The sequence below is a fragment of the Rhinolophus hipposideros genome (assembly GCF_964194185.1).
Source record: "Rhinolophus hipposideros genome assembly, chromosome: 21".
Taxonomy (NCBI): domain Eukaryota; kingdom Metazoa; phylum Chordata; class Mammalia; order Chiroptera; family Rhinolophidae; genus Rhinolophus; species Rhinolophus hipposideros.
In genome coordinates, this window is record NC_138067.1 from 309775 (window position 1) to 332899 (window position 23125).

General features: G+C 45.2%; 1 protein-coding gene across 3 annotated transcripts in view; it reads right to left on the reverse strand.

Annotated features, from left to right (window-relative positions):
- The window catches only part of DPY19L3 (dpy-19 like C-mannosyltransferase 3), a 47691-nt gene that overhangs the window by 1881 nt on the left and 22685 nt on the right, over nucleotides 1–23125 (reverse strand). For 2 of the 3 annotated variants that reach the window (XM_081030347.1, XM_081030348.1), the window contains exons 13-19: nucleotides 21809–21931; nucleotides 21390–21501; nucleotides 20824–20880; nucleotides 17076–17158; nucleotides 10062–10194; nucleotides 8076–8234; nucleotides 3325–6945 (exon numbers count right to left, since the gene is read on the reverse strand). In XM_081030347.1, the coding sequence (XP_080886473.1) occupies nucleotides 6784–6945; nucleotides 8076–8234; nucleotides 10062–10194; nucleotides 17076–17158; nucleotides 20824–20880; nucleotides 21390–21501; nucleotides 21809–21931 (829 nt within the window). In that variant the 3' untranslated portion in view covers nucleotides 3325–6783. Of the gene's footprint in view, nucleotides 1–391; nucleotides 3299–3324; nucleotides 6946–8075; nucleotides 8235–10061; nucleotides 10195–17075; nucleotides 17159–20823; nucleotides 20881–21389; nucleotides 21502–21808; nucleotides 21932–23125 lie in introns of those variants that run through there. The other variant, XM_081030349.1, reaches the window with a different exon arrangement.

Here is a 23125-nt window from a genome sequence, read left to right on the forward strand (position 1 = left end):
CTCCATTCCCTTTAGTGAGGCATGCTCTGCTTGAGCTCCATTTCCTGATGTCATGGATTGGAGGAGACTAAGGGACAAAGTGAGGGTGAAACTGGGGCTCACCTTGGGTGCTACCGTTCTCTCAAAGCTTCCAGCCCTGTGTTAGTTGCTGCCAGATACTTCATTTTGGCCAGACCCTCATTTCTTTTTAACCAGTCTGTGGTAGGCAGAGTTCTGAGATGGCCCCCAAATCCCCTCCCCTTGAGTACGGGTGGGCCCTGTAAGTATGATGGGATTCACTCCCATAATTATATGGCAAAGGTGAAGGGGTTTTGCTGAAGCAATTCAGGACCTGAGTCAGTAGATTCCTAGTTAATAAAAATGCAGATTAGATCAGGTGGGTCTGACTTACTCAGGTGAAAAGCACTTCAAAGAGGACCAGGAACTTTCTTGAAGAGGGAGATGCCCTCCTGCTGGCCTTGAGGCAAACCCCATGCTGTGAAGTACCTGTGGAGAGCGATGGCTGGCCTCAGCCCTACAAGCACAAGTAACTGAGTCCTGCCACCGACCTTGGAAGAGGACCCCTAACTCCAGATGAGCAGGAAGCCTGGCTGACACCTTGACTGAAGCCTCGTGAGACCCGGTCAAATTGTGCTGACTCCTGACCCATGGGTCAAAGTGACCCAAGGACACTTTGAGATAATAAAGGTATGCTGTTTTCAGCTTACAAGTTTGTGGTAATTTATTATGTAGCAATAGAAAACTAACACACTGTGTTGCGTTCTGGTGTTAAAATTGGAGTTTTGGGGCAGCCAGTCAGCTCAGTTGGTTAGAGTGCAATGCTCTTAACAAGTTTCGCTCCCCACGTGGGCCACTGTGAGCTGCGCCCTCCACAACTAGATTGAAATGACTACTTGACTTGGAGCTAATGGGTCCTAGAAAACACACACTTTAAAATAAATTTTTAAAAGTTTAAAAAAAGTTAAAAAGAAACTGGACTAGTTTCCTGAAACAAATTGGGGAGTCTTCCTTATTTTTTTTATGGCCCAAATTAGATAAATATGGAGTTACTCCTTCTTTAAAAGTCAGAATTTGGCTCTGGACCCTTCTTGTCCAAGTGTCCTTTGCATCTTTGGGTATCTTTCCAGAGCTTCTATGGTTCTTGTCTATTTAAGTTTTCTATTTCTTTTTGGGGCCATTTTGACAATTTCTATTTTGTTGGGAAATCATCCATTTCCTATAGGGTTTCAGTTTGTGTTGTTTTTCGCCACAGAATTACATATATTATTTCACATAATTCTTTTCACCAATCTTCATTCTGGGATTGTCTTCCTTCACGTTCCTAAATCTTGTATATTTTTCTTGGTCAGGTTTATCAGGTGTTTACGTTATCTTTTATAAAGAACTAGCTTTTAAAAACTAGCTGTTTGGGGAGATGTATTTATCCTTTCTACTATTTCCCGAGTCGATTGATTTCAGTGCTATCTTTTCCATTTTAAACTTCCTAGCTTCCTGCCTTATTTTGTCGGTTCTGTTTTCTCTTATTTCATTATAAAAAATTCTAAGCTAGTTTAAACTATCAACTCATGGCCAGTCTTGGGTCACATTTGCCCGAGATGGCCGCTTGGTTCTCCCAGCTCCCTGGCAAACCCCATTCTCAGTCTTTGCGTTTCTTCATGCATCAGTGCATTTAGCTAGACTGAAATTAGATAAAGGAACTTACGAGCTGACATTACTGAAAGGAAACACCTTACATTATTGCCAGGAAGATGCCAAACAGGTAACCGCTTCCCTTCACAATGAGCTCCTAGGAGACAAAAGCCTTGAAGACCATGGACTGCACCTGGGGACCTGTCACTGGAAAGGACACCAAATCAAAGGCACTCCCCAGCTTCGTCAGAAGGGGACTTGTCAGGCACCTAACCGTGAGTGGACATCTGTCCCCATCCACAGATGTCAAAGGCTCCTCCAGGATGAGGAGTCGTGGACAGCAGAGGTAGATGACTGTCCCAAGACAGGATAGGCCTGTGTGCCCCCAGAGTGAGGTTAAACCCGGACCCCGTGGTTTGTCTTTACCTGTCTGCCAATGCTATGTTCTTGTTCCTTGGGTTTCTCTATGGTCTAACTGCTGAACATGATGAACATGTATAAGACGACTATTAATTCTTCTCATGGCTCATGTAAATGTTCTATAGATGAAAATACAGGAAAATGAGGCAGGGCACAACTCGGATCACAGTGGCACACAGATAGAAATGGTACCGTGGTGTTTTTCTTGCAACGAAGGCCATAAAGCCCCTTCCACTTAGCCATCCTTCCCCTTTTGGGAAAGCTCGGACTTAAAGCACAGCCCATGGTCCGGGTGCTGCCCCACCCGCAATGGTCAACAAGACGACGTCCACACTGGGCCCTCCTAGGAAAGAGCCTTCCCAGCCCTGTGAGACCACACTATTCGACCTCAAGGCTGGCCATCAATGCATCCTTTAGAGTGATTTATGACCAAAAGGGGGAACTGTGGATGAAAAAAGGGGTTCTAAGGAAGGTGACCTCACAGGGTGATTGATCATAAATTCCCACCTGGGCAGCTCAGGGTGGGCGGTCACACCCCAGGCCTGGAACTTCTTCAGTGAAAGCTTTAAGCCAGGCCTCTGCGTCTAGGCTCACACACCTTCGAAATGCCAGAAGTAACCCCTTCTAAGGGGGGACTGACCCTCAGGAGCGCACACAATCTTGTCAGCTGCCCTGTGACCCACCCCTGCCTTGCTCTCCTACCTCCATGTGATTTTCCTTAGGTCCCCTCCCTAATTCCAAATGTGTAAAAGAAACGGCAAACTGTCACCCGCTAGAGCATTCATCTGAGATCTTGCTTTCAGACAAGTTGTCAGTTTGGGTCAAATAAACTCATACACTCGGCACAAAGTACTTGCTGTCCCACTGCCAGGTCCTATCATCTCTGAGTATTTCTCCTTGAAATTTCAAACCCAACAAGCACATTTGTTATCAACACACTCTTACCGGAAATGTGGGCTACCACCCATCTTCCAGAATTACTGAAGGCTGAGGATTGAGGCAGGAAGTAGAAACAAGTCCAAAGGTCCAACAAACAGCACTCACCTCTCTGAGGATAAATTGCTGACGGGCTCCTCGGGGACCTACACACAACCTTGAGGTTCAAGTAGGACCGACAAGCAGCTGTCAAACCAAGTCTGTGAGGAAAACGCTTCAACACTAGCAAGTGGGGTGAACACCCAGAGTCACGATGACACTCCTTTAGCGCAGACTAAACACACTTCAATGAGGTGGTGCCTTGATTTTTGACCTTCAAAGAAATGAAAGGCATATCTTGTGTAGTAATTTAAAAGAGCTTTATTTAGTATATAATCTCCATACAATTCAGTGCAACAAATTATAAAAGCTCTTTGTAAGATGTTACTCACAGGATGTTAAATACAGAAAATCAATTGTCACAAGAAAGAAAGCCTAAGAGCTTTTCTCCATCAACAGACAACACTCTACTTTAGGCCAAAGGTTCTCACAGGCCAAGCATTTGTGAGCATATTAACCAGGAGACATGATCTGAGAACACTTCAATATCTTCCTATTAATTCCAGGGTTTAAGAAGTGGGCTGTTTTAATGTAAGTTCAGGTAGGTTTGGGCCAAAGATAAAAGTGTTATGTGACAAAGTTCACATGCAATCACAATAAACATTTTTAGTTAGTTGTGGAGGAAATATGCAAACCACACAGAATATTGACATCTGTACTTGCCATCAGACCACATGCACACGTGGGCCTGTGCACACACATGCACGCACACACACCACACGCATGTATGCACACACACACAGGTACATCCACACACATGCACACAACCCCCACACATATCCCCCCCCCACACATACACCCAGTGGATGTCACTAAGGTCAAGAAAATCATCTTCAAATACATAAGAAATGGCCTCAATCACACTCAGTTCTGCTCCTGACTAATGTACCTGGAACAAATTCTTATTTCCTAAAAGTCTGTAATAAAAGTGACAGAATCTTTCAACTACAGTGGAATCTCTGCTGGTCACTGTGATCAGCATCAGTTGTCATTTCACGAAGCAGGCAGGTTACAGTCGGCCCCCAACACCGAGGGTGTCTCTGCACGCTCACCCGAGAGCCCCAGGGAGCCTATGACTCAGCTCTATTCTGGCATAAATCACACCAAGGATACGACGTTGGTGCCCTTTAACACCTCCCTGTCTAGATTTTTAAAAAGTAGAATAAGTACTTGAAGGAATCTATGAAGCAATCTAAGCTCAGGAATTTTCTTGAGTTTTATGTTTTCCCAAAATTTTCTAATTTTCTCAACCACACCTAATTAAAAAGAAATTTTTATCAGTAACTCAACCTTTATCAAATCTTATCAAAGCACTCAAGTAAATGTTTTCAGAAGTACTCCTTTCTTTTTACCCCTGTTTGCTAGGTTTACAGTGAGTGGAGTACTTGCAATAAGCAGTGGGACACACAGAGGACTGAGGGGGAGCAGGAGCTGTGAGAATACTGAGGGGCAGGCCCTGTGGTCCCGGCGCCGTCACCTCACAGGGGACACAGTCTGTCAGGGACCTGGGAGCCGTGTAGTGGGGGTGAGTGCACTCACTGCACTCAGACGGTCTTCTCAATGCTGGCTCTGAAGCAAAACCAAGTGGTTACTCTATCCATAAAACACAGCTACAATCTGAGGTTCTGACCCAAGCATAACAGCCACCGAGGTCTGGGTGGCACGTAGCTGAAGCCGCCCATCACCTGGTGGGGTGCCAGTGGTCAGTCCTTTTCCTCCACGTGCTCTGTGAGAAGGTCATAAAAGGGAACACTCATGGGCACTACACATACTTAACGGGATTTGGTCATGGGAAATAAAAATGTCTGCTCTACATGGTCACAGTGTGGATTCTGTCTTGCAAAGTTGTTTTTGGCACTTTTTATTTTTCACCAAAGACTGAATACTAAACGTGTTGGCCACATGGCACTTAAACTATGAGGAAAGATTACTGCATGTCATCAAGATGGTGATGATAAGCCTAAAAATTTCAATACACGTGTCTTGTATATTGAGACTCCAAATACCCAAACACTTACATTAATGAATAAAGGAATATTTAAAATAAGTTGAAATATATCTGGGAAAGTAACAGAGCATTTAAACACAAAAGTACATAGTCTAACGTGTCGAACCTTCCGTGTGCTTGGTTCCCGTTAGAGTAAGGCACTCGCAAGCTGCGGCTACCACAGACGTGAGCACGGCTGCTTCCTTAAGTTGTGGGGCCGACTAAAATGTTTCATTACTGTATTATCCTTAACTGCAGTGGTCTCCAACCTTATTAAGGGACACAGGAAAGATATAATTCGGGAGTTTCAGTTGCATAATTTAATAAACCCAGCCATCGTCAATTTGTATTTAAGTTTTCATAAAAGCCGAGTACCCTTGAGTCCAACGTGACAGCGTAATATTTCTCTTAGAATGCTGCTTAATAAGTAGTAAGTGAATATAGAATCATTTGAACACATGATACCTGTGGTAATTTACTTCAGTCCAACTGCAAGGAGAAACATTAAATCATTCCAGACTGGTAAGAACAGGGGAGAAAGTTATTTTCATTAGCCACCTTGATTTAATTAAATACACAACATGCTTTTACCAGCAACTTTTACACATCCCCATGATTAGAAATTAATTATAAAAGCAATTATCAAAAATTCTGAGCAGCTACACATCACCCTCTGTGGCCATTTACGAGTAAGCGTGACTCAGAGGCACTTGCTGCCTTTAGCGAGGAAAAGCCCTCACAGTGAGACTGGAGACCGCAATCGAACTGGGTACGAAAACGCTCTCGGCCAAAAATACCGTATTAGTGAAACTGTTAAGATACAATATTTTAAAAATATTCAGACTTTGTAAGGTTCTAGACTGTAAAAAAATACAAAGGCTAGAAACAAAAACTTTACAAAATCTTGCAAACACAGTAAATTTAAACGAGTAAGAAATAAAGACAAATTATCTTTCTTGCAGGACAGGTTAAACAGTATCAACAGGTGTTACAATAAGGACACTAAACAGTGACATGTACACGACATTTCCGCCTTTTAAAGACATACAATCTGGAACTTGAAACAACTTTCTGTGTCCAGCACTAAAACATGCACGCACATGCGTGTACACATGCGCACACACATGCACACACAGTTAATACATGACACATATTGCTGAAGTGTTACACATTACATTTCAGACAGAGCACAACAAGTATTAGTCATATACAAAGACCTAACATGATTTTTTGAAATATTAAAAGCATGATAATTGGAAAATATTATAAAATTTTTAGGTGAAACAGGACAATAAAGAGCTTTTAAAAAGCCACTAGTTGGTCTTGACTAGTGAAATCACATTAAATAATTTAATTATGCATCCCCTCAATTCAACTCAACCATCATGTCTTAAGTCAACTGAAAATTAATAGTACTTGAAATCCTGACCACGCTCTGGGTTCACAAGACACGTGTGGTTCAGGCCCCATGGGGAACCCGTGTGGGTTACTCTCAGGCCAGAGAACATCAGCGGGAAAGGCAGAGACAAGACGGAAGACACCGCTGGTACAAGATGCTTTCAAAGATGGTAACACTCGTGTAAACATCTATAGAACTTACTCCTCTCACAGCTTTAGGGTACAGCTACCTAGTTACACGTGAAACGTTATCTATGCAGTTTCATTATGATGGAGTTTCACATATCAAAAATAGAGACAAACAGAGAGCTTTGTTACTTGTTTCTGGAGAGCTTGTAAACATGGAACGTTTTGTTCTGAAATACTCTTGTGAAGAACGCTGTGTAGGGAGGCAGGTCTCTCTTCACCTCCTCACAGAAGCGGGGGTGGTCTGCAGGCTTCAGACCCGGATCATTTTGTACTGGCCCATCCATCGTCTAAGCCAAAATGAAACAGAGTGTAATTTGGTTAAAAAACAACAATAAGAAAACAAAAACCCAAACACATTTATGAGACAACAGAAGTAGAAATAGGGGTTGGGTTTAAGAACGATGTTAGTGAATGTGAATGATATGATTTCAAGGTCAGTGGCTACGTGGACATCAGCTGGTCCACGTCCCCCTAAGTTTCAGCACAGGCTGAGGAGGAGAGTGGTCAGTGGTCACTGACCACTGTCAAAACTGGGAATGGACTCGGTGTCCTTGTTGTTAGCAACGTCCGGCACTGTTCCTTGACAAAAACAAAATTCAAACAATCACGTGACAGTCCATGAGCTGCCCAGTTAAAAGTTAAACACGAAGCACAATTTAAATGCACGTCTTGGGACTATACCTCCTCTGAATTCAAGGCAGTTCTGGGCAGTTCTGTGCTCTGGGCCCAAACGTGCATCTCAGATGCTTCCTCCCCAGCTTTATGGAGGCCTGACTGAAAAGCTGTACGTACTAAAGAGTCACACCAGCTGGTCTGACACACACAGGTGCAGTGACCACTATCAGTTAATTAGAGCACCGTGTGGGTGAAAGGGACACACCTGCGGTTCTAAGGGAAGTAAGTTCTGGGGGTGTAGCGCACAGCACGGTGACGAGAGTGAACAACACGCTGTACCCTTGAACTTTGCTAAGAGATTAGATTTTACGTGAACCTCAAATTCTGTACAGTCATTTTCCTCCAATTTAGGCTAGGTTTACCTGCTCTGGAATATAAACTTGGCCAGAGAAAGCCACCTTTGTGGAAGTGTGGCCGTGGACAGAAGGGGACACCAATGGGAGCTGGCAGAGCAGAGATGGGGCTGCTGTCACTCCTGCATTAGCAGGGCGATGCTTTAGACCAAGGCCTGCCTGGATGGTCCAGGGTTCGCTTTCTTACCAGCAGCAGAACGTTAACATACGCCGCATGCAGAGCCTGACGCAGCCACTGAACGGAAGCGTGCTGACCTGAGCTTGGGGACCTGGAGCTCCCCTGCCCCGCCCAGCCTGGGGCTGTCACTAAAGTGACACTAAAGGTGGGGAGTCCCAGGGAAGGCCGTGCAGGTGGGCTTGGTCGTCACTATATGGTGGGGGACGCTTACATGGCCGTTGGCCAGGTCCAAGAGGTCGCGAAGCCGACAGCCAGGGCGGTGCCTCCGCTCGTAGCAGATGCTGTCCTCCAGGATGACGTAGTCGGTGCCGAAGGAGCGCAGCAGGCTGTGCACGTGCTCGGCAGGCCTCTTCGCATAGATCTGGTAAACCTTCAGAATGGGGCAGGGTGGACAGCACTCAGCAGCCCGCCAGTGAGGCCGCGCCCACGGCGCTCGAACCTCAGCCCCGCCCTGTCCCACGCAGGCCACCCCCTGCAGTCCGGGAGCGTGTGGGGGAAATGCCAAAGGAACACTGTCTGTCAGGACAGTTGGGGATGGTGAGTGAGCCATGCTGAATCCATCTGGAGCCAGATCCGATTGTTTTGAGTTGTCACCATGTTCACCAGCAGACGCCAACCTGATGCTCCCAGTGTCCTAGCACCAGGGCCGAGCAAGTAAGACACAGTCGCTACCTTTCAAAAGGGGACCTTTAGACTAAGAGGGTGCACTGGGCTGACGGCAGCTGGGGTCACATACACATCTAAGGAGACTCAGCTTCTGGTAAGGGCAGTAGGGACCCCTTGTGGGGCAGACCCACAAGGTCTGGTGCCCAGGCAGGTCAGGAGGTACTGGGTTCCCACTCGCCTGGTGGCACCTGCCCTGAGTGAACAGTGTGGCCTATGCTGGGACTTGGCCCTGGGCAGTCATGCGTGTGCTGTGAAGAGAGGAGAGGCTTGCTTTGCTGCCCGCTTGGGTCTAATGCTATGTCCCTGGCGTAGGGGGCTGGTCCTGAGAGCCTGTGTCTGCCCGAGGAGCTTATCTGCTCCTGCTGCCAGGCCTGATGCTGCCCCCTCCCCCCGACAGCCCGCACAGCGGCACCAGGGCCCTCAGGGCGTCAGTCAGAGCACGAGGCACAGGATTTGCTGTACGTGATGCATGTCTTCCGTCCCCAGCCACCTCCCGCTGCACCCCAGCTGGGAGCCACGTCCTTCCTGCTTCCTCTGGCTAACGCAGGCGATAAGGAACATTTGGGGCCACCTGAAAACTTCCCATTTGGGCAGAATCTAGGTTCAGACAATTCTCATAAGAAACATGGGATTTAGTAAAAATCCGTTGCTTTTAGGCTAGTTAAAACACCGCAAACAAGGCTTTTCAACTAATTTGCAGCTGCCAAGATTACAAAGTGACTGACGTAAAACATCATACAGTCTTAAAGCACTGAATGGCCGGTGAGGACCAAGGGGGACGACTGGGGTGCGGCCCGCTGTGGTCTGTGTGCAGGTGCCCGATGGTGCGGTGGCCCCGCCCCCTAGGGCCCTGGCCTCCCCCCAGAACCCCACCTCCTGATATCTGCTGTGCAAACTGGTGTGCACACGGTTCCTGTTTGGAACTGTTTCTACGATCCTGAAAATCAGTGGGACAACCTAAATGGTCAAGGGAAACATGCTACACCCACCTAAGAAAATACTATGCATCTTGGAAAACAAGGAGCATGTTAGGGTGCCGATATGTGATCATCGCTCCGATAAGTCAGTTACGGCTTCAGGAAACCCAGAGGGGAAGATGAGTCCACGTAAATGCGCTGCGCTGGTGTGTGTGGACAGCGCTGTGGAAAGGGGGACAGGGGCCTGGGAGGGCAGACGGGGGTGGGGGAGGAAGGGTGAAGGAGGAGGGGGAGGGACCCCTTCACTACATCCCCTTCTGTACGTTCTGAACTGGGAACAATGTGGCTGCATCACCTATGCACGCACACGCACACTCGCAACCAAGCAGGAAGGTCCACAGACATGTAACCAGTGAGCTTTTTCCCTCCTGGTCTCTGAGATGTCCTCAAATGCTGCGTTCTGTGCATCTCAAGGTATTTTTCCTCTTAGTCCCTCTAACTGAGGACTGGACGGCTCAGCAGCTTGTCTGGATGAGGGGACACAAGCCCTGCGCACGTCCGCTCTGCAGCCTCACCCGCCCCACCCTGGCACGCGCCAGGCCGGAGGGCCTCACCGCTTTGGTTCGCTCCCTCAGGCTGCTGTCCTCGAAGTGTGGGTGGTTGGTCAGCGTTCTTCCCGTGCACAGCTTGACTCCGGCCAGCAGCTGCATGCTCCCCGCAAACACAGCCGTCCTCGGGGTATTAGAGCTAAAAGATTCATGGAGGGGTGTGGTGAGCCACGCAGGTTTCCTGGCACAAGTAGCACCACACCCATGGGTCTCGGGACCACCCTGCGAGGGCAGGGAGTGCATGAAGGGCGGGAGACATGAGGCCGCTCAAGACCCTGATTGGCACTGCCCACCTGACGAGGCTGGGAGGCTCCCGATGACTGTTTCGCTGGGTCTGCTGCATAACGAGCTGTCTTGGGAGGCGGCGTCGCCTGGCCTCAGTCTTCCTGCCCGGAGCCCACACCCGCCCGCCTGGTTCCAGAGGGGCAGACTCACACAGAGGACGCACCGTACTGCCATGCTCACTGTATAAACTTAGCTAACAGCCAGGACTGCAGCTGATCGTGAGTCAATTCCAAAGGTTTTTGTTTCAAACAAGCAAGAGACCACAGAAATTACTACAGGTTCCTTTTCAGAAGAAAAGAATTAGTAAAAACAAAAGAACACAGGAAGAGTCCATAACAGCCACCAGTACTCAATGTGGGGTGGTGGAAGCAGTGTCGCCACATTCTCTTCCTGGAGTCCTGGTCAGGAAAAACTCCACGGATGTACCGTAAGGAACACAGGACGCTCTAGGGATAAAGCACGACCTCACTTTCCAAATGCCACCAAGCTGTGTCGCTGAGTCCCCACGGCGGGAGGGGCATGGCAGAGGCCAAGGGCTCCCCGGTGCCAGTGGAGCAATTTTCCTTCCCTCGCTGAAGAATCTCAGCAGCCAATTTAATTCCCTTCTATTCCGTGGAACCTGCATGCCACTGACTGTGAAGGACCCAACCACAACCCTGTTTCCCCCCATGCACTGTCCCCAGCGCAGAGCTGCCTACATAGGCCCCTAGGGCACTGAGACACATGTCCATGTCATGTTAAGAAAGAGGAGTCTGTCTGCTCGGGCGACGCATGTCATGTGGACTTTTGGGGAGCAGTCTACCTGAAATCATTAAAACAGCACACCCCACAGAGGAAGCTGCAGTGGACTGTTCTCACGCTGGAGGACAGGCCTGAAGGGCGCCTTGGGGCTGACATTCACAAGAGAAGCCCCGTTCATTCATCTGTCCCGGGAGGACGTCCTGTTTATTCCAGTTAATGCCAAGGCCACAGCTTGAGCCACCCCACAAAGGCCCGAGGGTGTCCGTAGATGAGCAGCACACCCCACAGTTCGATCTGCAACATTTGCGAATAATTTACTTTTGAAAAGCCCTAGATTTTCTTCCCAACAATGGCATTCTCAGTCACTTAAGTTCCAATAAGCTTTCTGAAGTGATGAAAAAGTGCACAGAGTTACTATGAGCAAACAGGAACTGACCTACTGGTGTTGGAGCCCAGAATGTGGATTCCAACAGGAGAACGTGTGACGTAAGCTTGGCTGTGCTGACAGTTGTCATCATTCTGACAAGCTGACCCAGGAACACAAGACAAGGAGGTGTTTGCTCTGTCACCAGAACCAGCAGTTTCCAGGGAGTTCCTGCCATGTGCCCCAGGTGGTCAGGGGACTAGGAGGGTTTCAATGACAATGTGAGAAGGTGCGGGGTTCCTCAGGGAAAGGTTTATAGAATTTCAGTTAATTCAATGAATGCTTGCTCGACAGTCTCTGCCGTCCTGGGCGGCTCTCAGTCACAGCGTGCCATCACTAAGGTCCTTGTAGTGCCACGGAGAGCAAACACAGAAGACGGCGTCACGTTCTCCTGCCGGCTTGCTTCCTGCCGGATCCTCACCACTGGCACCACAGCATTACCTGTTAGCGCCCCAACGTACTGTGCTGTCTTTGGGTCCTCCGAACTGAACAGATAAGGACGCAGGACGAGCACATGTCGGGCAGAGTGTGAGACAGGCAAGAGCTGCGGGGTGAACTCGCCCGGTCCATACTCTTACTGCCCAAGGGGTGCCCGGCTGGTCTTCCCACACAAACGACAAACCCAGCATCTGAGCTGGTGATGTCCATTCAGCCTGCAAGGCTGCCCTGCTGTTACTGTTCTTAACATACACTAGGATCAGCTAGGGAGGTGCACGGAGCTGTTCCTGGTGCATGTGATAGCTGGCAGAGAGAGACTCCTGAGGACCTACTACGTGCTAGACTGGCCAACGTGGTATGATAACCTGTCTTCAAGAAGCTTACCAGCTAGCAGAGCCAGACTCAGCTCCCATTACAGGCAAACACTGAAAACAAGTCAGCAGTCAGCCTATCACATATTTACTGACGCTTGCTGGGGGCTGTAGGTGTGCTGAGAAGCCAATGCACTGGGAGTGGTGCCGACGTGGAAAGCACTGCCTCTCCCAGCGTGCTCTGACAGCACCGGAGTGTCCCAGTCGCAGGCAAACAAGTGATGGGGGAAGTTGAGCACAATACAGGACAAAGCGCCTTCAGCTGTGACTGTGTTAAGGTTTGGCCTCATTAGCAGAGTCTACAGTTTAGAAGAAACATAATCTGTTTAAACTGCCAGCGTAGCAGCCTTCTGGCGTGTTCACCGGCCCTCACTAAGGTCCTTGGTTTTGCTGCAAATAGGAAAACACAAGTACCCCAAAGCCTAGACAATGGATCAGAAATAACTGCTCTGAACACTACTGACCTCTAAGCACAGCAGATATGATTCACTCTGCTTGTTTGACCGGGTTCTGTCTACCAGCCCCACGATGAATCTGGGATATTTCACTGCTGCTTTAAATATTTAACTTTGCCCGTAATGCAAATGCAAAATTAAACAAGCAAAGTGGAACTAAATGAAACACACACACACACACCCCTCCTAAACTTCAAAAGCCCAGATTCACTGTATTTTATATTTTCTGTGGTAGGTTTTATAGGCACAGGAGAAGGGATTGTGCCCACACCAAATACTCAGCGTGACAGACACCAGACTGGTGATTCTTCCTTCAGCTATGTCTGCTGACAGTCTGTGGTCTTGTCCAAAACAGCCAATGTGCTTTCAACCACTGAACGACACTTCTCTCTTATAGAGAAACAAAGCAATTTTCACCAGTGTTTGAACAAATGATGTCTACAATGAAAGGACCATATGTTTCTATATCTCTGTCAAGCTCCATAGCAGGCTGCCCAACCTGCAAATAATTTATTCTGTAAGAAATGTCACTAAGTAATGACAAGGACTCACAGGTCAAATGGATTTACATTATATAATTTAAATGTCATTCCAGGAAGACCTGATGGCATTTGGAACAAATATCCTCATTTATTTCTGAAGCTCTAAGCTTCAGCAAGCTAATGACTGTTGAACTAATGGGTAAACCAAACATTATGATGTGTGAACATTTGCTTTCTCTATACTTCAGACTTACAGAATTATGCAAATACTACAAAATGATTCATTAAATGTAAAAGAGGCTATAGGCATTTAAGGTCTGAACTTCAGCTACAGCATATTTAAAATATAGAGCAGTTCTTTCTGCTTTGATGAAATGCAAGGCAACTTTGTCCCACTGAGAAAGACTGCACAGGCAGGCTTCATCCCTGTGTCTGGTGAAAATCTCCGAAGGCCAATTAGAACGTCACACCCCCAAATATTCAAATCTACAGGTTGACCTTAATTGCAGTATCAGAAAAGAATTTCAGGAACCAAAAATGAAATGCTACAAGAACACAAAGTAATGAGGTATGGACCACCAAAAGCTGTGACATCTAGCCTTACTGAAGTAATGTGCTTTCTAGTCACACATAAAACCTATAAAAGTATCACCTGGGTTTTGCTGAAAGCGGTACCAGAAATTTAAAAAAAACCAAACAAACCAGCGCAGGTTTTTAATCTTTGTATCCAGGAAACATTATCAGGAAAAAGGGGTCAACAGGAACACCTGCCTTTCAATCTGCTGGAAGACAAGGGCACCAGGTGGACACACGGGCCAGTCGTGGGGGGCATGGGCAAGCTGATCGCCGGGTTCTTGGAAGGAAGAATCTGGGGCCTGATTGCAACAAAATGTCCTTGTGGATTAACGAGAAATTTAATCCTGAAATAGTCTTGGTTTTATACTTAAATTTAAGCCTCTACTCCTCTAAGGAACTAAAGACAGAAAAGCATAACATTGTCTCTTACTAAAAAATAGGACTCTAAAAATGTTTTCCACTAAAACCTGTTAAGTCTCTACAAATCTTACAATGGAGTCACCAGTAAGTTTGTGGAAGAATGAAGACAGTCGTGCTGAGATGAGGTCCAACGCTAATAGTGGCAGTTACAACGGATTGCCACTTTATATGTACACCGTTGGTGCTCAGTAAGTGTCTGTTAAATGGTGTTAGTGGTATACAACTTCACAATGAGATAAGCACGCAAAGCTTTGTGTGTTAAGGCTTTGTTTCCACTGAAAGACAATCCCTTTGGTATCACCCTCTCATATTAATAAGTGTTTTCCTACAGTGAAATCCTGTATTTCCCCTTGATCTGTCTGTGTAGTCTATAAAAGGCCATCACTGGGCCCTTTGAAAAGAAAATAACTAACTCCCGCTGAGGAGACGAACCTTTCAATCTAGCCTCAGTGAACACCTGGAAAGACAGGGTCCCCAAATGGAAGCCTTGTGTCCCTGCAGCAGAGGTGATGCCTACATCCTCAGCATCACATACACGAAGTAGACACTGGGGGGTGAGGGTAAGCTTCTTCTCGACACTTGACATAGGAGCTGCCCTGTGCCAGTACGGAGTGTCACTTTTGGTCCTGCTTCTCGTCCTGACTCATCCTGGAGCACACTTCACACTGTAATGAGCTGCATCCCCACCCCAGTAGATGCTGGCATGACTGTCATGACAAAGGACTTTGGCTGTTGGGAACAGAAGCGGACAGGATGGGGGAAGGCGGCACCCGTCACTGACAGCGCCGGTCCCCACAAACAGTTTCAAGCAGACGTTCAGATACAATCTGTGGACGCTGAGCCCACTACCTTCCCTCCAACGAAGCTCAGACCTTCTGACTGCAGACACTGTGGTCGGCCGCCATGTTCCATGCTTCAGAAGACACCAGAGGGTTCCGAGAATGTTCAGCACATTCACTGTGGTTTGGGATCGAAGCTGACAAACCAGAACTGACTTAAATGTTGACTGAAAAAGCACGCTTTGTGTCTACACAGATCCCGTCTGGGCACACAGCATCAGCATCGCCTAAGCTTATTTCACAAACAGGCCGAGCAGCTATTTTTGCAAAAACAGTAATTTAGATTTGAAGAATTTTAAAAGAAAACAGGCAAGATTAGATCACAGGGGAAAGATTTTTTGGGAACAATACAAATCCTTTAGTTGCTGAGAATTAAAAAAGTGAAAAGAGGACATCTAAACACAGGGAGAGGGACTGTTAGTGAGAGAATGTAAGGAACAGACACATCCCCAAATGAAGAAATACCAGACTAACAGACCGACTTCTTTACCCTGGGAATAATCTCTTATCCACGATTTTTCAGAACCAGAAACATTACTTTAAATACTTTTCTGTGAGGAAAAGCATCACAATAAAGGCACTACAAGAAGTACACTCAGTCTGACAGCCCTAAACCACCTAGGCTCTGCTGGAATAAACTTTTAGTGATGTATAATTAATTCCTAAAAGACTGAGGAGTGGAGGCAGGATGTTTAGAATGCTAACCCAGGTAGATGCTGGAGACCCTTCACCTTCAGGATTCTACCAGGGCTGGCACCTTGCTCCATTCACGTCCACAGAGCGATTTTAACCACAGAGAATGCCAGCCTCACCTCAGATACATGTGTTAGAAATCTCTAGTTGGTCCTCTTTTCCCATACACGATAAATACTTACTAAGTAATAAGAGGTTACTTACTCTTTAACTGTCTGCCAAGATTTAAAGTGAAATACATAAAGAGTGCTTAGCACTCTCAGTACTGGAAATGTATGAAAAATTACATCACTGCAGGTAGTCAAAGCCAGTCCAACAGTGGGACCAAAGCCACATAAATACTTTAGATGCGAATCTCTGTAACATTCACGGATTGCACTCTAGAGACCTACACCATTATTACAGTTACTATCTCTTAACACTGGGCGGTGCTGACCTGACCTGGACGGTACTGATCTGACCTGCGTGGTAAACAGTGGTCATGAGCAGGTGCCAATGTCCCCAAAATTCTAAACCACAGCAATGACATCACAGTGCTTTCAAAATGTGTCAGATCAGGTTTGCAACGTCAATTTATGTGTGAATAATCATACTGCTGGTTTTGGGTTATAAAGTAGAGAAACAGTAGTAGCACAGGGCGTGAGAATGCTGCTGTGGGCAGAAGTTTATTTTTGCTGGTGGGATGCAGGTGTCATTAACAAAGCTTTGAAACACACGAGTTTCATTCTCAGCTGAATGCTGAGGCAAAGCAACAAAGTGAAGGTGGAAATAACAAACGTAATGCTGAAAGCATTAAGATGTTCAAGAGAAAAGGCTCTAGCTTGTGTTTTCAACATTCTCTAGGCCTGGGTGAGGACAACGTGATTAGTTACAATGAAAATCTGCACTGAGCTAGAATTACTCCAATGAACTGTACTTACAGTGTACTTAAATGACTAACAGGAATACTTTCATGTGTCAGCATTAATACAAAGATGAATGGTATTAAAATGAAAGCAGTGATAAAGATACAATTGGGAGAGCATAGACCTTCATTTCCACTGTGTCAGTGGTTTGAAATGCCTCCTCCCACCCTGTCTCCCTCTCCATGTGGGTGTTTCTCCTTCTTTATGGGATTGTGGTTTGAGAGAATGTTTCTTGAATGGAAAGAAATTATTTCTAAATAGTCTTAAAGAAAAATTTGAAAACAAACATATCTTCACAATTAGATTCAGCAAAAAGCAAAAACCAAAAAAAACCAAAGGAGGTCTACAGTAACACTTCAAAGCTTTAAAGGGAAAAACAAAATCCTCTTACTTAATCCAGTTCATCAGCTCCACAGTATCTGGGTCATGGAATTCTCTCAACTCGGAGAGCTCAGCCATCACTTCTGGCCAGAACTGAAATTAAAAACAACAAAAAACAGAACCAAAATCCACCCCCATACCCACAGCTATCACTAAGATTAAAATGCAACAGGAGAAACCATGCAGAACTCCAGAACTCGTGAACTAGGCACACCCGGCAACTGGAACGTCAGAACCACCTGGCCTCGGCCTTCAGCCTCCTGGGACATTAGTGAGCTCAAGTCTCGGGGAAGTTTCCAAAGTGAATTTGAGCTGAAGCTAATTTTTAAGATGAGCTTTAGTTTTATTCAATAAAAATGCCTCTGGATGTGTGGTTAGTGTCTAATGAGACATTCATTTGGAGATGACAGCCACAGTGACTATGAGCAACTTGACAGTACACTAGGGAAGTGTCACTGAGGCGCCCAGTGTGCCTTCCTGCCCAGTGCGCCCTTAGCAGGCAGCACCACGCTCGAGCAAAGAGAGCTCTGGAACTTAGCATCTCACCCTCACACACCTAGGGAGACGGCATCACCTCTATCATGAGGCATCTCCCTACTACTAGTCTGCAGACCTCAGCTCAGAAGAACCAGACATGACCAGGTCACAGCGTGGCAAAGCAACAACCTGAAACCTGACCCCAAATCCAGCCCCTATTTGTTTTTTGTCCTAGAAATCTGGACAAATAGTTTCACCTATACTAACAGAATTACAGGTACAATGGGAAAGAAGATTTGAAGGTAGAACTGTCCAGGGAAATCTGGTACATTTCAATATTGTATTTATGCCCCTGGAGCCTGCAATTCAGCTTGAGTCCTTAAGATTCTTGTGTGCAACATAAAAATTACTGAATCCACTGCTTTCCTAATAGAACATGTCTGTCTGTCTAATTCAACAACTAATTAAATGTAATTGTTTTATCGAATGACAACTGACTAAAAAGACCTAAGCATTTCCACACATCCAAGGTGAACCCCAGGATTCACTTCCTGTGCAGGAATGGAAGGCCAGGGACAATGTACCCATGCTTCACTGACCCTGGAAGGGCAGTTGTTTTGTTTAAGAACCATCAACTAGAACCAAGGTGGCACAGGACTGGCCTGTGGCTGTTTTAGCCCCATCACTTTCTTATCTTGTCATCTCATCTTTGGCCATTTTTACTGCTCACTCGCATCTCGTCTGGGGGTGGAGATGGAAAGTCAAGGGTCAGCACCACTAGTTCTAAGTCCTAGAAGGGATGTCATGAAAGCTACTGATCAAATGATAGCTTGTAACATTTCAATTATCCATTATTTCTATTAATTTTTTGGTAAACAATTACTTTTATTAGTTTCAGATGCATTTCTATTCATTTTGATAATCAATAGAAACATCTTTAATGATATGCTCTAGCTCTTTTAGTATAAAACGTATTTTTACATCTGTGCATTCAATGGGTATTAGATATTCTAGTTTGAAAGCTGCTGTTGTTAATTCTGAAAATGTTACAATTTAGTAACAGTCTTGTGGGGAACTCCTAAAACAATGTGAAAGTAAGTGTTGGATTAACTAAATGTTGTTCCTAAATAGTCAACAAGAGTTTATATGAGACTTCAGCAACCCACATAATTCAATCAACATGAGGGTCCCAATACCATCAACTTCTGATTTTAGAGTGCACACTAATAAATGTTTTTCCCTGTTACAAAGGGTTATCCTGGAGAGTCGTACAACGAAGTTTGAATTATGAACAAGAAATTCGGAAGTCCTCATTACAGTTGCTATGTAAAACTCAAACCAGGCTTTGAAATACCAATATATGTAACACCTTTATTTTCTGCGTGATTTTATATCACGCAAGTGTTGAGAAGCTCAAAGAGCCAAACTACTTTACACAGTGGTTTCTCCTCAGTACAATACTGAGAGAGGCTGGGCCAGAGGTCTTTGGCAGGTTCTTTCCAATCCTGTCTCTCACTCGGGGAATATCTGCAAAGACTGCCTGGGCACGGTGGCTTTTCAGTGCTGTCACTGGTTCTTCTATAGCAGTGGTTCTCAAAGGGGGTGAGAGGAGGGATTCGCCCCAGCCTGGGGCATGTTTGGCAATGTCTAGAGACATTTCTGATGGTCACGGCTGGAGGGAGGTGCTCCTGGCATCAGGTGGGTAGAGGCGGGCGTGCTGTTAAGACCCCCCCAGTGCACAGGTCACCCCATGACCAGCACTGTCCAGGACAGCTGGGCAGAGCACAGTTTCTGAACCCCAGCCCTGAGCTTTGGGCTCAGGTCTGGGTGGGACCCAGACATCTGTTTCCAGCAGTTCCCAGGTGGCACGGTGGCTGCTAGTGGGGATCACACGCTGAGAGCAACGGCTCCAGAGTGCAGTTTATTTCATCTCCTATGTCCTTCCGCAGTTTTATCAACAACTTAAGTCTCCACGTAACTTACAAAAAAAAAATCAATAAACTTTCAAAGAACTCAGCCTCCACACACAGACAGTGGGTAGGCGACTGCTGTGGTGTGTGGACACTGTCAGAGGTGCGACAGGAACGGTGAGCTTTCCCTCCAGGAGTGGGTTACAAGGAGTGAAGCAAGTCACCTCATGATTAAACCTGCACTCTGTTTAATCTTCAGTTGTGGCTGGTCAGATGTTTTTAAGAAGTTTCATTTATTTATATTAGAGTAATAAAATTTCCAGAGACAGGGTGGTAGAAACCATCTGTTTCTATATTTTCTGGTATCTGGAGTTAAGAGTGCCCTGCCTATAACTGTAAATGTTTTGTCAGACAGGAACATGACAGAACCTAAGTCTTTGAAACATTTACATCAAATCATCCAACAAAGTGACGATCTTCTTCTTTTTTTTTTTAAGCTTCAACTCTTTGATTCAAACAAAATCTTACATGAAAACATAAGCAAATAAACCCCAAAGTTGAGCTTCTATAGCCAATCCTCTCTGTGGGTGAGTCCTCCCTCCCCCCCAGACATCGTCCTAAGTCAGGGGCTGATTTAAGTCAGGGCATAGTAGAGTTTGAAATCCACTATTTTAACTTAAAATTTGAAGAAAAACATCTAAACTTACAAAATACATCAGCTTTTTAAAATAGAGAGGCTGAGAGCTCTGGGCTATCTGCCCAAGTCACAATTCAAGCCTCTAAATATCAAAGATATGACAAAAGAGCCACAAAGTAGTTGACCTAATGACTTGAGTCTCTTAATGGGGGTTCTCAGAATTGAAGCACAGTTAACGTTATTTCTGAAATTAGTCGACTGAGAATATGAAGAATTTCATGATTTTCTATTGAAACTGAGTGACAGATAACAAGGCTCATCTCAGATTGCATTTATTTGCATGTGCCCAGCCCTCGTCCACAAGTGACTGTGATCATCTAATAAACATGTAGGCTATAGCAACCTTACTCTACATAAGGCAGGAAAAGGGGGGAAATCACTTGTCCACTTTCTTCACCTCAAAATAGGTCCGAAAACATCTTTATTTTCAGAATTTGCATCAGCTGACTAGTAAGCCAAACCCAAAATTAATTAGAACGATTAAACTATAGTCGTTTTTGCTATGTTTTTACTTCGTAAATACTATTTAGGAAACAGATCAGGCTTGCTATTAAAGCCAGTTGCCATAAGCAGTTAAGGAGATATTTACATCCTCCGCAAACCACTCTATTTGCCAATCATCAGGGCAAGCATTCCCCTACAGAGTCTAGACGAGAACAGGGAAACTGCCTTACCTTGTAAGACACGTAGAGCAGTGTTAGTATCGGCACTGAGTACCGCATCACACACATCTACACAAGGAGGAAATGTAATGGATCATGAGTCTCGACATGCAAAGCAACCAGGTCAACGTAAGGGGCCCAGTCTCACGAGACGCTTGCAGTCTCACCATGCTGCCATCTCGGGAGCCTACAGGGCAGGACAACCCCAAGCTGCATGGACAGGCTATCGATCATTACCATACACTTATTAGCAATTACCTGTAGGATGATACATTATAATTACAATAGTGGTAACTCCAGATAATGGAACTGATGTTTGTTAATTTGTGTTTTTGTGCTTTTCAGTGTTTCTGAATTTTGTATAAGGAGCACATCTAACTATGGTCTGGGAAAAAAGAAATGATTTAAAAAGTAAAATTAAAAATTAAAATTAAAAAATAATTCCTTATAAAATCATAATGTATCAATTATGTATTTTTAGCTTCAAATTTCAGTATCCATTTTATCAGACTGATGTAAGGGCAACTGAGAGAAATACTAAGTCATAAAAATGAAATGGCAAAAGGGACAGTACTGACCCTTTTTGGGTTATAAAGACGGATCGCCTTCAGAAGTAACTCCCACGTTTCAGGGCTGCATAAGCCGAAAGACGCAAACACACACATGTGTGACGTCCAGAGGTACTTCATTCTGTAAGGACAGAGGGGGAGAAGGTCAAATGTTACTGAGAGTCTTGGAAACACCTGCCAAAGGTTAGCTCTTACCTTCATTGCCTCCTGAGAACTATCACATAAATAAAAACAGAGAACTGATGGTCATTAGGAAAAAAGTGGTTATAAATGAGATTTTGTCCTGGAAGAGGGCAGTAGACAATGGAACCATCATCATGGGCCCCATACTCGTTAATGAAGGTGACTGTCCATTTCCAAGTTCTATTGCTAAAGTATGTCATCAGTGAAGGGCTGTAAATAAAACTAAATCAGACAGACAAAAATACCTCATTGTGCTCAATGCCAAGAGTCCAAACAAAACGCTGTGCATGAAGTTGTAGGCAGTTGCTGGTCTCAGGCTGACCGCGCCCTTTCCCACGCTGCCCATGGGCTGCCGACGTGTAGAATCACTGGACAAAATAGCACACAGACAAAATGAAAGCTGGATACATAATTTTAGTTAAATCTTTTCTAAAGAAGATGATACAAGACACTTATGGTTTTGTATATTTAGAAACGTGTTATTTCCCTACGATAAAATGAACCACCACTGATCATTTTAATTTCTGAGGCTAAAAGTGTCCTAATATAAATGCACTAATAATTAGAATAACTAAAATTTAACTAATTTCATTTGAATTTAAGTAAATGATAAGAGAATAGCAAAAAAATCCTTGTGAGAAAAAATCTTGAAAGATGTTTTACAAGTTACTAGTATTTTTCAAGTTTTTAGAAATAAGTAAAAATGTATCCATACACTTGGGATTAAGTTCCTTTATGAATGAATGATCACATTTTAACCTTCCAATATTCATGTGTATGTCTAACAGATGCCTTTTTATCAATTGTGGCTACCTAAAATGATGACACCCATAAAATAGTGATTCCTTAATGCCATCGAACACCCAGCTCACATTCTCTTTTCCATTTTCTGCAGTTGCTTTTCTCAGGTCTCTCCTTGATCAGGACCCAGATCTTTCACACCCCATTTCATCAATGTCTCTTTAAAATCATCTCTCAATCAATAAAAGTACCACCCCCACCCCAGGTCGCTTATGGGTTAAGGAAAATGTTCTGTTTGCCCTATAACCATTCCCATCTTCTGGGTTGGCTGGTTGTGCCCGTGGTGGTTAATACACTTCTCTATTTCCATGCTTATTACAAACGTGTAGTTAGACCTGGGGTTAATTATTAGCGTCAAGTTCTTCATTTGGCAGGAACACATCACATCATGTGCTCTGCATGCTGTCTGGCTGTCCCCAATTCAGGGAGGTGGAGATGGATGAGTGGGTTTGGATGCTGCAGCTAGTTGTCAGGTGGAAGAACAAACAACATTGAGGGCGGCCAGTTTAAAATAAAAATAACGCTTTCGGCAAGGCCCCACCTAGCTCCGGTGCGTGATGCTTCTGTGGAATGGGGGAAGTATGATCTCCTGGAAATCCTCTTCACTAGTCTAGATTCCTAAGGAAATTAAAATGGTTCTCTGAGGTGATTTTCACCACCGGTAATAATCTCCACTTAAAGGGAATCGATTACAGCCCAACTCTGCCTTCTGCGTCCACGCCAGGAGGTGACTCTGGCAAGGGGAGTGTGTTCTGGAACAC